Source organism: Canis aureus, chromosome 2 (assembly GCF_053574225.1).
Source record: "Canis aureus isolate CA01 chromosome 2, VMU_Caureus_v.1.0, whole genome shotgun sequence".
In the NCBI taxonomy this organism is placed as follows: Eukaryota; Metazoa; Chordata; class Mammalia; order Carnivora; family Canidae; genus Canis; species Canis aureus.
Genome location: NC_135612.1, coordinates 75,489,913 through 75,504,435, shown reverse-complemented (window position 1 = coordinate 75,504,435; position 14,523 = coordinate 75,489,913). Strand labels below are relative to the sequence as shown.

General features: G+C 49.2%; 1 protein-coding gene across 10 annotated transcripts in view; it reads left to right on the top strand.

The window, feature by feature from the left end:
- Positions 1-13,424, top strand: part of PGCKA1 (PDCD10 and GCKIII kinases associated 1) — an 85,840-nt gene extending 72,416 nt beyond the window's left edge. For 7 of the 10 annotated variants that reach the window (XM_077879778.1, XM_077879722.1, XM_077879714.1 and 4 more), the window contains 2 exons: positions 11,084-11,137; positions 12,130-13,424. In XM_077879778.1, coding sequence (XP_077735904.1) covers positions 11,106-11,137; positions 12,130-12,808 — 711 coding nt within the window. In that variant the 5' untranslated portion in view covers positions 11,084-11,105 and the 3' untranslated portion in view covers positions 12,809-13,424. Of the gene's footprint in view, positions 1-8,296; positions 8,419-11,083; positions 11,138-12,129 lie in introns of all 10 variants that reach the window. The other 3 variants (XM_077879750.1, XM_077879789.1, XM_077879799.1) reach the window with 1 other exon arrangement.
- Positions 13,425-14,523: the final 1,099 nt, after the last annotated feature.

Sequence of the window (14,523 nt, the reverse complement as noted above, 5' to 3'; positions counted from 1 at the left end):
CTGCATGACTTCTTCAACATATATTTCAAAAGCATGTTGATAAGCACATGGGGATATCTGGATTACCAACGCTAGGAGTTTTAGATATTTGTATTAAGCTGTTGATGTGGAGCCTCACTGAAGCTTTTAGGGGCATATTAAAAACGAGCCTCCTGACACCATAGTAACAATGGGGAAAAGGATCAATATGCCCCATGCCTATACTAATAATAGGGAACAACTTCCTTATTTTCCCAGCCATAAGGAGCATCTATAAGCTTATTTATTAACCGCCGTCACCCACACTCATCAATGATGTTGAGTATTTTCATGAGATTACTAAATATAGTATGAAGGTTTTTATGGCCCTATAGCATCTGCAGTGGCAGTTTTAGAATACCTGTAAATAAAATAAAATAAAAAGAATACCTGTAAATAGATATAGGCAGCGTTTAAGAGCTTTGAGGGGAAGATAGGAGACTTGTAAGGACATTACATTGTACAGGAGACAGACTGATTTGTGGTGAGAAAGGAAAGAGAACTTGATGGAGATGATGGAGGAGCTTAAGTCCCTTCCCCAACCACCATTGACGTCCCCAGTGCCCACCCTGTGTCAGACATGCAACAAGCAACAACATGTGCATTAGAGAATATCAGGGGTTTTTTTTTTAAGATTTTATTTATTGATTCGTGAGAGACACACAGAGAGAGAGAGAGAGAGAGAGGCAGAGGGAGAAGCAGGCTCCCCACAGGGAGCCTGATATGGGACTGGATCTCAGGACCCTGGGATCACGACCTGAGCCAAAGGTAGATGCTCAACCACTGAGCCACCCAGGTGCCCGAGAATACCAGTTTTTGCAGAGTCCAATACTGTTGCCATATATTCTTTAGTAGGTTAGCTAGAAAGCCTTTGACCAGGATACTGTTGCTATTAGGCTAGATCTGGTCAAAGACAGGAAGCCCTCCTTTCAGACAGTGGGAGATTAGAGTCAGTGGCTTATGCAGATATTGGCAGAGCTAGGAAACCAGCTGGTGAGGCAACACTGATATGGTCAAGGCAGGAAGACATTTCCACCTTAGGGAGAGATGCAGAACCGGATGCTGGGGCAGTAGCTGGAACCATGGAGCTCAGAGCTGTTTGCCTCAAGGGCTGTGAAGGAGGTCGGCCAGGATGGATCAGATACTGCCCAAGTAGAGAGAAAGAGAGAGAGAAAGGGGAAAATACCCTGGCTTCTTCCATCTTTTCCCTGGTCTTCCACCAGCACCTCCCATTGGGGGGGCTCACCCACATCCAGAGGGCAGGGGCTCCTCAGCCTTGCGTTGCCCTGGGAAACTGAGCCAGCAAGAGGAGGCAGGCGCAGATCTCAGAGCGGACAGGCAGCGGATCAGCCCGGGGTCATGGATTTGTTCCAGTTATTTCCCAGTTAGTAAATATTAAGTTCTTCAAATTGATCCCATATTTCTAGACATTAGGTTATTTTAACTTTTCCAACTGTTACAACCCTCCTAGAGAAGGATTATAAAAACAACAAATATAATTTACAAAGTGTTTAAAAGCAAATTCTGGGGATGCCTGGGTGGCTCAGTGATTGAGCATCTGCCTTTGGCTCAGGGCATGATCCCAGGGTCCCAGGATCGAGTCCCACATTGGGCTCCCTGCATGGAGCCTACTTCTCCCTCTGCCTCTGAGAGTCTCTGCCTCTCTCTCTCTGTGTCTCTCATGAATAAATAAAATCTTTTTAAAAAAATAAAAAAAGAAATGCAAATTCTGAAAAACAGTTTTTAGAAACTTCTAAGTTTCTAACTTAGACTCTATCTTTCTAAAGATTGGAAAACTGCTCCAATTAGGGACGGGATTGGATCAGTGATGACAGATAATAGTTTCCAACCAAAATTCAGATGCCTGGACTGCCTTGCTACCCTCACAGCAGTAAAGCAGCAGTTGTCAAAGTGTGGTCCCCAGGAAGCTCCATCAGCACTAGCTGGGGCTTGTTAGAAACTCAAGCTATCAGGCCCCACCCAGACCCAGGTGGACCCCGTGCCCCCTGCTCCTGTGTCCCCTAGGATCCACCCACACACCCCAGCCTTTATTCAGTAATTCATTACATTGCACCTGCCCCAACCAGAAGCCTACTCTTAGGAATTTACATTCCAGAGAATAAAGGCAGAGCTACTCAAACTTTTTCCCTAAAACAGTTCCCACCAAGGGAACAGGAGGATGGGGGTACTGGTGAGCTATCTAGAGGGCTGGCCCCAAGCTACTAACAGACTTGGAACTTCTATATGCCTTTTTCTAACACAAAATATTCTGGTTAGTGTTCAATTAACTAACCGCCGTGTACTGCCATCTGGTGGTCATAGAGCAAGCACGCCTGTAAAACTCCATCAAAGCCCAAATTCAGAGGATCCGGCTCCCTTTTGCAAAAACTACTGCTGTTTGTTGTGTAATTCAGTGGACTCAGAAATCAACAGAACCTACCAAGACAGACGCCAGGAAATGTTAATAATAATGAAAATTAGAACAGCATTAATAATAGCTCCACTGTGCCCCTTTCTAACTTACATCCATTTACTTGTCTACAAAATAGTGGTACTCACTTTACAGGATTGTTGTAAAGTCAAAATGAATGAGTACGTGAAAGTTCCCAAACCAGTCCTCGATGCATAGGAAACACTCAAATGTTAACTGCTTATTAAGTATTAATAAGTACCGGCAGTAGGCCAGACACCATAGTAAATACCCTACAAACTTCTATCTCATTTAATTTTCAAAATGATCCTGACAAGCTGGAACAGTTATCCTTCCCATTCTGCAGATTAGCCAGCTGAAGCTCGAAGAAGCTAAGAAATTTGTGTAGAGGTCACAAAGCTACTTCTAGTACATTATTTTCACTATAAAGCTGTACTTTATTAAAACAGCTAATAAACTGAGCTATTAATCACAGTAATATTTATCACATTTTCACACTTCACTGTGTTCATCTAGTATGGTACTGGGGTGAGTTCGCTTCAAAATGTCACTTCGTCCCAAAGGATCCGGAAATCTCTTTCCCTATAAGCTGAGTTTTTAGTTTTTCTATTGTACGTGAAACTGAAATGACACACTCCTGAATCCTGCATAGCCTCTTCATAAATGAAGGACTTACTGTGTTCAATCACGAAAAAAAAAAAAAAAAAAAAAGGTGGTGGAGGGAATATTGAAACCCACAATGCTGGCCCTAGACTACTCCCTTGACTATGCTGAAATGCCATTGTGGTGTGATGAATCTTCCCAAATGTTTATATAAATCCCATCCCACCCCACACATATACACCACCACCACCACCACCACCACCACCACCACACACATTCAAGACTGTAAGTTCTCTCAGGGAGCACCTGGATTCTTCTGTTTCCCCAGAACCTGGTATAGTGCCTGGTGCACACCAGGGATTCACTGAAGAGCCAAAGAATCAGTGGAGACACTGTGTAATGACTGTGACCATTCGCGAAACATCTGGCTTAGGGACAGCAGACTGAAGACCACGTCAGCAAAGAGAAAATGATTTTTGAATAGAAGAAGGGGCCATGGAAAAGTTTTTAAGATCCTTCAGAAAGATTACAACATGCCAGCATATGGTCCACAAGAAGAGAAAAATGGAGTGACATTCTAACTGTTGTAAAAGTCTTGTCTTTCCACATTTAACCCAGACACCAAGGATCCTGTGACCCCAGCCGCAGTAAAGTGTTGGGACCAGGACCTGGCTTGTTCTGCAGGTTCCTGCAATGGAAGCACCCCAGGACCAGCGTAGACACCCTCCTCGGGTGAACATACCAGCAAGGACAGCCTGGGGAGAGGCCAGGGAGGCAGCCCTTTTAAATATTATGATTTGAGTGAGCCCAGGGCAGCCTTTCATCGAGAAGCACCTATTTCAGCCCTGCCATTTCATCCCCAGAGACCGATTCCTTGGCTCCTGAGAACTTGACCTCCTGGCCGGTAGCCCACGCCTCCCCATCACCCACTCCAGTGGACAAGGGAATCCAGCAGCGCACCTCCTCCAGCCTCACAGGGTCCCCAGGACCCGAGTCCTCACCCCTCCCAGGGGCTTTGCTGTTACTCTCTCTCCCCCAGTACTCTCTGGAGAGAGGCTGAGGAGACCGCCAAGAAAGAGCCACACACATGAGGGAAAGAGCTGGAGAACCCAAGGCCTGATGAGAGGACGAGGAGAAGCTTTGTGCATTCAGTAGGGATCTCGGGCTGGGGCAAGTGTGGAGTTGAGACCCAAATACACCTCAGTGGTGTAGCCATCAAGTAGTTCACAAACCATTGAGAGAAACCTGGCCTGTGCCAGCGTCCTATAGGTGGCCGCCTTGCCTCAGTATTCAAAGAGTTAACCAGGTGTAAACCAAATTGAAAAGGGGGTCATGAAGGAAGTCCCCTTTTCGTCACCAATTCACCTCTTAGGTCATCAGATTTGGATGAGAGCTTTGACATCAAAGACTCCTTTTGCAGATAAAGAAACTGAGGCATCAAGAGATCACAGAGTTTCCCACATTTGTGGGGCAGGCAATGGAGCTGTTGCTACCATGGGACTCTCTCTGCCTGGGTTCCCCCAGACACCATATAACACTTTCAGTGTCACAGAACACACCCTGATAGCTAGGATTGTCACTTCAACAGTCATTCTTCCCAAAATGTTTCACAAAACACAAGTTTTTGTTGGTTGTTAATAAGTCTTTTATAGGGGAAAAAAAAAAGCTCTGTGGTCAAATAACTTTGGGAAACACTGAGATAAACAAGATGAAATAGTTCTTTTTCGTAACCACAAATGTGTTCGTCTTTAATCTCTGCTGTTCCCAAACATATCTGACCGAGAACCCCTTTCTGAAGGAAAAAACCTACAAACACATCTCTGCACATAAATATCCCATCAGACCCAGCTCTGGGTGACACATATATCATAGCACATCAACTATCAAAGATTATATTTTATTTATTTATTTATTTATTTATTTATTTATTTATTTATTTATTTATTTAAGAGGGAGCAAGCGGGGTTGGGTGGTGGAGAAGAGAGAAAAAGAATCTCAAGCAGACTCCAGCTGAGAGCAGAGCCTGATGTGGGGCTTGCTCTCATGACCCTGAGATCATGACCTGAGCCGAAACCAAGAGCCAGATGCTTAAACTGACTGAGCCACCCAGGCACCCCACCCACCAGCTGTTGAGAATGCATAAAATACTAGGTGATGGCGCCAATAATAAAGACCCTCATAGTCTTGCAGGTTGTCCAAAATCACCCAAGCTCAGCCTCTTCAGGAGAAAAGGAAACACACCAGGAGTTTTCAAGGGCTGTCCAAAAGGAGGAAATGGATTGAGTAGTCTAGGCATTTATCTTGTCCCTTTCCCGTTGTGAATTCAGCACAGCCACTGAAGTTGGGCAGGCCATCCCTTACTTATCCTATAAAGCGCCTGGCAATTTCTTCAGCACCTGGCAATTACGTTCATTCATTCCTCCCGAGCCCAGGAGCTCAGTACCCAGACATGATTCACTAAATATTCATCAACTTCACCTGCTGCCCAGGTGAAACGTGGAATCCCCGCTGCTTTGCAAACACTGGCAAGTTGGTTTTTTCAAAAACGGAGCTGAAATTTTAAGGGTTTCATTTGGTCTCTCTCTCTCTCTGTCTGTCTCTCAAACATTCCAGCTTCGATAAACTCAGACCACTTCCCAGCAGCTGCCTCTACAGACAGCTCATGGACTAGAACCCTGGAAGCAGAACACCCTTGACCCTGGGAACTGCCCAAGGGAGGTTTTGCTGTTTCCCAAGCCGGGAGGGAAGAACGGAGTCCCACCCATCTCTCCCAGCAGCTGCTCTTGGCTCCTTGACTTGGACCACTGGGTAGTGTGATCACGTGAAGAGGCAGGCCCTCTGTTGGGATAACTTAGAAAATCTCCTGCGCATCCTTTATTCACTCACAGCCATCACTCACCAGTCATTCCTTTGTTTGAATACCAAGCACAAAGGGCCCTGCCGGACGCTGCCCGGTGTTGGGCGCTGCCTGCGAGGAGCTTGGGAGTGGAAGGGGAGGCAGACAGCTGAGGATACCGAAGCACTAGCCTGGAAGTCCCCCTAGGAGAGGAGGCAGCTGAGGACAGGAACCATACCTTCTTTGCCTTCAGAGTCCCAGTGCCTAGGACTGGCTCTTGAGGAAAGGTCTTCAGGACGTACTCAGAATAACTAAATCCAGAAAAAAAAAAAATGGTGGGCTTTTGGTGAGCTCTTTTCCAAAGCCTTTTTCCCTGTGCTTCTTTATAGGAATATCTTTTTTTGGGGGGGGGGGGAGGATATCTTAATATCCGTGACTTCCCATAGGTGTTAGGTCCTACTCTAGGGATAAAGAGAACAAGAACTGATGTTAGATTGGCGCTTTTTTTTTTAATTTCCTGTTTTTTTTCTTTTAATTTTTCATTTGACATTACATCAGGTTAATGAAAAGTAGTTCTCAGAAAGGTACGAAGAATCTTCATATATGCTCCACGCACAGCTCCCAGAAGTTACCGTTTACCACATTTGCTTTATCCTTCTCTTTCTTGATATGCTCACTCATGCAATTTTTTTTTTGCTGAATCATTTTCATGAATCACAGATACCATGCCCCTTCCTCCTTAATACGTCCCTGGGTATTTCCTAAAAACAAGGCTGTTCTCTTACATACCCCAGTGCATTGATCAAAATCAGGAAATTAACACTGACTTGATAATGTTACCTAATCAATAGGCCTTACTCAGACCAGCAGTTGTATCGATGATGACCTTTTAGCCAAAAACTTATGCGTGTCATCTGGCCATCGTACATCCTGTCTTCTTCAATTCTGGAACAGCTCCTCAGTCTGTCTTTATTTTTCCGACTAGCACTTTTTTTCAAGAGTACAGGCCAGCTGTTTTGCAGAACATCCCTCCATGTGGGGTGACAGATGTCACTTCACACTCCCACCCAGCTTACGTTCTTTTGCCAGGAAGACCAGAAACGTGATGCTGAATTCTCAGCATAACCCATCCGGGGCACCTGAAGCTGGTTAGTCTCGATGATTGCAGGCAGTGTTATCGGATGCAGGTGCTGTGTGCCTATTTCTCCACTGCCCAGATCCAGTTTTACCCTTACTCATGTGGCGGGGAGATGCTTGCAGACTAACCATCCTGTTCTTCCCAGACTCTTGCCCATTAGTCTCAGCATCCACTGATGCCTTTTGCTGGAATCAGTTACTGTTATGATGGTGATTTTTCTAGTCCCATTATCCCTTGTGTGTGTGTGTGTGTGTGTGTGTGTTAACTGGCTTTCTGCTTATAAGGTAGACATTTAAATTTCGATCAGCATAGATTCATAGGTCCTCGTTTTATGCAGCAGGTTACAATCCTTTATGCCAGTCGTATTTATTTTGATGCTCCAGTTGTTCCAAACTTGGCCAGTAGAACCTTTGCCATCTGGTTCCTGTGTCCTTTGACCTGCCCCTGTCACTCTCTCAGACTGTCACTATTCAAAGGCAGCCCTTGGCAACCGGATGGAGATTTTTTCTATTACCTCTGGACTTCCTGATGAATATTCAGTGTCTCTGCCTGGTTTGAAAACTCCTGTGATCTTCTGGCCTCCCCTCACTGCCACCACGACCCCCCCTTGTGGAACAGGACTTTCTAGCAAGAAGACTAGACTAGTAACTGACAGAGCGTCAGCGTGTCCATCCTCAAACACAGGACTGTTTAACTTCAACACTGATCTCAGGGCAGGGCCACCCCCCAACGCAGAAGTGGGCGGGCGCCGGGGGTGGATGGACCTACCATCCTAATGGTGTTTGCTTTTCCCCTGTGTAAACCAGCCGGTGGTTGCAAAGGATTTGCCCTTTGCTTCTCTGTTGCTTTTTCAGACTCCAAAGAGAAAGCAGATTTTGATTCTGCTACGTAATAAAAGGCACCTGACAACTGAGAGCTGGCCTTCAAGCTAGCCCTTGTCAAAGTTGGGGGGGCGGTCGGGGGCACAGAGAGATAGCAGGTGGACAGCCCATGTTGAAGCCAAGTCTCAATTTCAAACGAGCAAGCCTTCCGCCTTCCCCCACCGGCCCCCCATTCCCCTGTGTCACACCAGCCACAGAAGAGTCCCTTCCCCTCCTGGAAATGGGAGAGCTCGGCGGCTCAGAGCAAGACGTGGACGTGGCAGTGACATGTGGAGAGAGATTGGATGTGCCATGAGGGCTCTTCATATAAGGAAGGAAACTGTGGATGCGGGCAGCAGGCCTCTAGTGTAAATACATTAGTCCCCACCCTTTTTGTCATGGTCACACAGCCCGGGACCCAGGAGTTGCCTCAGTGAGGGAAGGAATGCCACCGCCGGGGAGGGAAAACCCAGGGCTTTGCGAGAAGGCAGGGCCTCTGCCCAGGAGGAGAGGCCCGGAGCATGGCCCTCAGGTAGGGGACCCCACCTGGAGGAAACCCAGGCAACGTGGTGGGGGGGAAGGGGTGGGGGGGGGAGCCAAGCCAGAAACAGGAGCCTGAAACATCCTTCACATCTCATGGCTTTGAAGAAAACTATGGATCCTCTGCTTTTCCTGGGGGAGGAGGTGGGGAGCTGAAAGCCACAGGTGACTTGTAAATTCTGTAGGAAACGGGGAAGTGGTGGCTCTCCAGCTGGCCTGTGAAATCTCAGCAGTCACTGCATTTGGGGGCCCCTGGCCAGGGCAGGAGAGGGTGGGGGCCTGCAGCCCAGCCAGGGTTCCCCACTGTCGGTCGACAATGGTCCACCTCTGGGACCTGGGAACCCAAAGTGGGGCTGCAGGCCCCTTCCTCACCTCCCCCCTTCTTTCCTCTCTCTTCCTTCCTGCAAACCTTCCCCTCCCACACCTCTTGGACTCCCCATCCTAAGACTGACCCACCAGATATTTTACAATGGGTCATATTTCAGGGTGGCTTCAATTATGTGGTGACGACCCACAATCTGCCCTCTCTCAAAAACCTCAAAGCCAGGTTTTTCCTTTTCTTTGACTTTTTTTTTTTTTTTTTTTTTTTTTGCCTTTGCCACCAATCCTCCCGACTGTGTTTTTAAATAGAGTCCAAGATAAATAAAAGTACCGCAAGCAGGCCAAGGGGCATGGTTTTAGAGCAGGAGGAGGGGAGGAGGGGAGGGGAAGACAGGGGCTGATGGGGGTGAGGAGGAGCATGCAGTATTTATCTATCCTGTTTGTCCAGCTGATTTGTGAATTATTAGCAGAAAATAGGCATAAATGGGAGCAGAGGCTGGGAACAAAATCCCGGGCTCTGGAAACGGGGTCATTTAATTGAGAGTGCTTTGAAGAAGGAAATGGTTGGACACACAAACCACTGGCTAAGTTCCCAATGATCTCTCCCTCTGAGGAACTTCTGTGGCACTTGGGGCTTATATCTTTCACTTGGTGCCACAGTTGATAGAAATACACCATTTGGCCCTTATGCCAGAAAACAACGATTACTTGGTATTGTGAAGGCTTTTGTTCATGTGTGTGTTGTGGCAACTAACTTGTATCTTTCTTAGGTGCAAGGCCTCCATCCTCTTTTTTTGTTTTTTTAACATGCTGTGTCCAAACAGGTCTGAGCCCTAAAGTATATGCTTCTTGTGGATGTTAACTCGCATAATCCCGGATGATGGCATCTGATAGACATAGCACTATCCCCGTTTACAGGTGGAAAAATAGCTGAGGCCCAGAGTCGTACAGCTGGGCCCCAAACCATATAATCCAAGTAAAATCTCCCCATCTCCAACCTATGATCACACCTACAAAGACATTGATTGATTGATTGATTGATTGATTGTCATAAGAAGGAACAGTGACAAGTTCCAGAGATTAGGATGGGGATATCTTTTGGGGGCTGTTTTCCAGGTTCTTTGTGGATTACCTAGGTCCCATAACCTGCCCATCATTGGGGTGCCTGGCTGACTCACTCAGAAGAGCGCTCAACTCTTGATCTTGTGGTTGTGAGTTCAAGCCCCACATTGGATGTAGGGATGACTAAAGAAAAAAATAAGTAAACTTTAAAAGAAAGAAGAGAGCGCTGGTCATTTTCCATGTGGGTAAAGCCTCATGAAGTGGCCGTGAAGCAGTGCCCTGGGAATTCAGGTGGAAGAAGACAGACGAGGGGCCGCGGGGGCAGCCACACAGCCAACGACAAATGCCCTCTGCCTCTTCCTCGGGTTCCCATCTTCCAGAGACCGGGGCTGTAGATTCTGTTATTGGCTCGGCTTTTTTAAAAGTTGTAGAAACCAGACAAGGGAACTGATTTAGAGACTCTTCTACGCCCATTTTTAGGATCTTCATGGGGAGATCAGAACAACTCGGTGGGTTCTACACGGAGGGAAGATTTTAGTCAGGGGGCAAGCATCTGGAAACTCAAAGCCTGGAAAGGCACAGGTGGGAGATAAAAGTGGCCCAGAGCCGAGCCCACCTGCTGCCAGGAGGCCCCCCGGGGCACCTCCTCGGGCTGCGAGAGAGAGTGGAGCCCTTGGACTGAGGCCAGGGCTGGCCCAGTCGCGGGAGAGGCAGAGCAGGTGCAGCTTAGTCCCAGTAAGCTTGGATGATGACCGCAGCTGTAACCTCCTGGGTGTCTGTAGTGGAACACGCAGGGCAGCCACCTTACCCAGAGGTCCCTAAATGCTTGAGGAGCTAAGGACTGGTGAGGGTAAGGAATCCGCTCTTCCCCGTCACCTCCCCGCTGCGGCACAGTGGCGGCGCCCGAGTCGGTTCCCCAGGCCCCCCGCACAAGGCAGTGAGATAGAAAGTGGCCTGGATGTTTCTCGATCTCGCCTTTCTCTCCCTGGCATTCTTCAGCCTGCATTTCCTCCTTTGCCAAGTGGAGGTGCCACGTGGAACCCCCAGGATGGGCGGAAGGGCCTGGCACAGAGGCCAGTGTCAGTAGATGCTTGAGAACTCTGAATGGGCGATGCTGGGTCAATGAAGATGTCCCCAGGAACCGTGGCCTCCCTGACGCACGTGGTATCCTTTTGCCAAACACTGTGACTCAACGCACTTGGAATATCTAGAAAGGAAAAAGCAAACGTAATTCCTATTCACTATGTTCTCTCCTTTTTAACTTTCTTTTCCAGACGGTAACAAAAAATAATCCAGATGGGGTGCAGATGCTGTAAAATGATACAAAGGTAAAGTTGCAACCATGACCTCTGAGCGGAGGGATCTGTGGTTACCGTGGAGGCCCTTGTAAAGACCCTGCGTGGATTTAGTGCATTTATCCAGCTTGGGGCATGACCAGCCTTGCCAAGAAATTATGAGTTAGGAACTGCTTTGATATCATGTAAGAGGACATGTGGCCTGGATTTTTAAACCCGGTTTTGCCCACCGCTCAGAGCGTGCTGGAAACAACATCACACTCGGAGCCTGAATTTGGTTTAGGTTGAATTTACAATTCCCCAGGGAGCTCCAGTGCAAAGAGAAGCTTGGGTTTCAGAGATGGTGCCTGACACGGCGTCCCTGAAAAGAATTCACCCCAGTCACATATGTGTTTTTAATTTTGTCCAGATTCTATTTCAGAATAATTTGGATCACCTCAATAGAATTTTATGCAGAATAAAGGGGGAGGGGGGAAATTAACTAATCTGCTTCCTTCACAAATAACACTTTTTAATATTTCTAGTTCTACATTTATAGCTATATACCTACATCCATTCATTCATGTGTGCGTGTGTGTAAGTTTTATGCCGTTGTAAATGCAATGTGATGGTAGGCATTATTCAAAAAACATTAGAATAAACATGAATTATAAGTATGGTTCCTAAAGATGATGATAATAATAATAATAATAATAATAATAATAATAAGTATCGTTCCTGTTAGTCCAGACTTGGTATTTGTCGTTCCAACGACTGCATAATGCTCCATTAAGGGGAGAGGCTATCAGCGCTTGGCCACTTTGGCCCTTGTTGTCGCACATTTGGTTCAAAACCCGTTTACACCAACTACAGTTGGTTTAGCCACGCACAGAGGCTCCACGAATGATCGCAGAAATGGACGGGAGCCGTAGAAGGGAGCAGGGCCGGAGTGGGAAGGCTTGGCGATGGCAGCCAGTCGTTGGCAAGGGCTTCAGTGCATGGAGTCAGGGAGAGGTTAACCTGGCCCTCCCTCCTGTCACCCCCAGCTATCTCTTTGATCCGGTGCAAGTGGCCTCCCCCGGCTACGTCAACGAGGTGAACAGCTGCAAGGCGGACGACGGGGCCCCCGGCAAGGCCAAGGCGCAAGGCAAGCAGGGCGGCGACGCGCCGGTGCACAAGGAGGCGCTGCGGGCCGAGGCCCCGGGGGCGGGCAGCGCCCTCAACGGCGTCGGCCCCGCCTCGGCCCCGGCCCCGGCCCCCGCCCCGCAGCGCGGGCCCCGGAAACAGCGCAGCGCGTCGCGGGCCTCGCCGGAGCCCCAGGTCGCGGGCGACGCGGACCCCAGGGCCGAGGGGCCTGCGGCGGAGGAGCCCGAGCCCGCGCCGCGGCTGCCGCCCCCGGACTACCCGGCCCCGCAGGGCTGCGCGGTGCGCCCCGGGGGCGCGGGGCGGGGGCACCCACCGGCCGGGGGGCGCGGCCTCCGCACGCCCTCGGCCCCCGAGACCGGCTGGGACGCGGCGGACGAGCCCGTGGCCACGGACGTCCTCAGGCTCTACCTGCGGGATGCGGGCGCCGCTCCGGGGGCGGCTCCGGGGGCGGCTCCGGGGGCCCCGGCCGCGGGGTCCGGAGGCGGCGGGGAGGACGCGCCCGAGGACGCGGCGGTGGCCGAGGCGCTGGCGGCCCTCGAGGCGGCCACGGCGGGAGAGGACGTGGACGAGGCCGACTAGGGCCCCCGCGCCCCCCGACGGCCGCGCACCCCGGGGTGCCCCTCGCGCGCCCGGGACACGGGCCCAGGGCGCAGGCAGCGGCCGCCCAGCCGGCGGCTCCCCGCACACCTGTCCCAGAGGCTCAGATGCCCCGAAACCCCAGCGCCTAACCCCAGGGGTGCGGAGCCACGGAGCGCCCTGGGTGCGCATCCTTTGTCTCGCTTTGCAGGGCCCGACGGTTGTGTACCCAACCCGGGAAAGGTAACCACCCCCCACTGAAAGTGCCTAGTGTGTGTCCCAGAGCTTGGCTCACCTGCAGGGACGGTCGCCCAGGGAACTGACCACTGACCAACCACTTGGTCGGCGTCGAGCTAAGCTCAGCAGCTCTCAGGATGGGACAGGAGCCCGCGGTTGACAAACGGTCAGTCGTCAGCCGCGACACTAAGACACCTCGACCTTAACTTTTTCTACGCCGTCACTTTGTAACCTCCTTTGGGACTGGGGAGCCGGTCAGAATGATTCTTAAAACGGAGAATTGCATTGTATTTGAGTCTTAAGCTCATGAGGTTGGGAAGAGCGAAGAGATGGATGTTTTATGCCACTTAATGTCTGATTCTGATTAAAATATAACAACACATGTGTCTGTCTGTGCTGACTCAAAGGTGGTTCTCGTTTCCCAGACGGAGCGTCAGGTAAGCCCTGAGGTTTCTTTCTCCATTTCAAGAGCTGTGCTACTAAGGTACAGGGGAGGTTTGCTGAGAAGGGCCTTGGCTGTCTGTCCCTGCCCTTCAAACTCGGGACACCATGACCACGTGGGCCCATCTTACCTAAGGATGAACAACAGCCCTCCCTGGATTCCAGCCTTCTAATTTCTAAAAAAAACAAGAACTGCCGTTCCCACAAGACTCCGTGGAAATTTTAGAGGACGGTCAAGTCTATCTAGAGAAATATGAACGTGGAAGATGCCATAGGATGACATTTCATAACACAGGCTCTGAAATCTGCCTGACCCTGGTTCGATTTCCAGCTCTGCCACATGACCTCGGGCAAGTACTGCATCCCTTCTATTTGCCCCTCCGTGAAGGGACAATAATAGTATGTATTGGGACAGATGAAATGAGGTCACGCAAGTATTTATCACGGTGCCTCGCACCCCGTAGGCGCTCAATAAAATGATAAGTCTTACCAGTTGAAAACAAATCCTTTAAAAATGGTTGCATGTCCTCACAACGGAAAACTCTCATACTGTCAAGTGTCAATAATGGCATCACTGCACTTTGGTGATCATTGAAATGAAATGTGATTTCTGAGCTTTCCGGCATCTTTGAGGAAGGCGCCCTCACAAATGCTTAAGAGACATACATGACCCTGAGTGTGTCTGGTGACACGCCATCTCTACTTCTAAGGTCACGCAGAGCCCTTAACATGTAAACTGTTGTCATCGTTCATTGCATTGTGGGTGTATTTGCTACCGTACTTAGCACACCGCATGCTTCATATTTGAGAGCGATTCCTTCTACAGTTTCCCAAAGTGTAGCTGCTGGGGATTAGGTTCAGCTGCATGTGATAAATGGCTTATAAAAATAGAGATCTATTTACCTCTTATGTAGAAGAAAATCCAGAGTTAGCAGTCCAGGGCGATAGTGTTCCATCCAATCATTACATTTGCTTTCCACGCAGGAAAATGAATAAAGGAATCTCATTCCCTCCCCATTAAGGACCTCCTGAAAGTATAA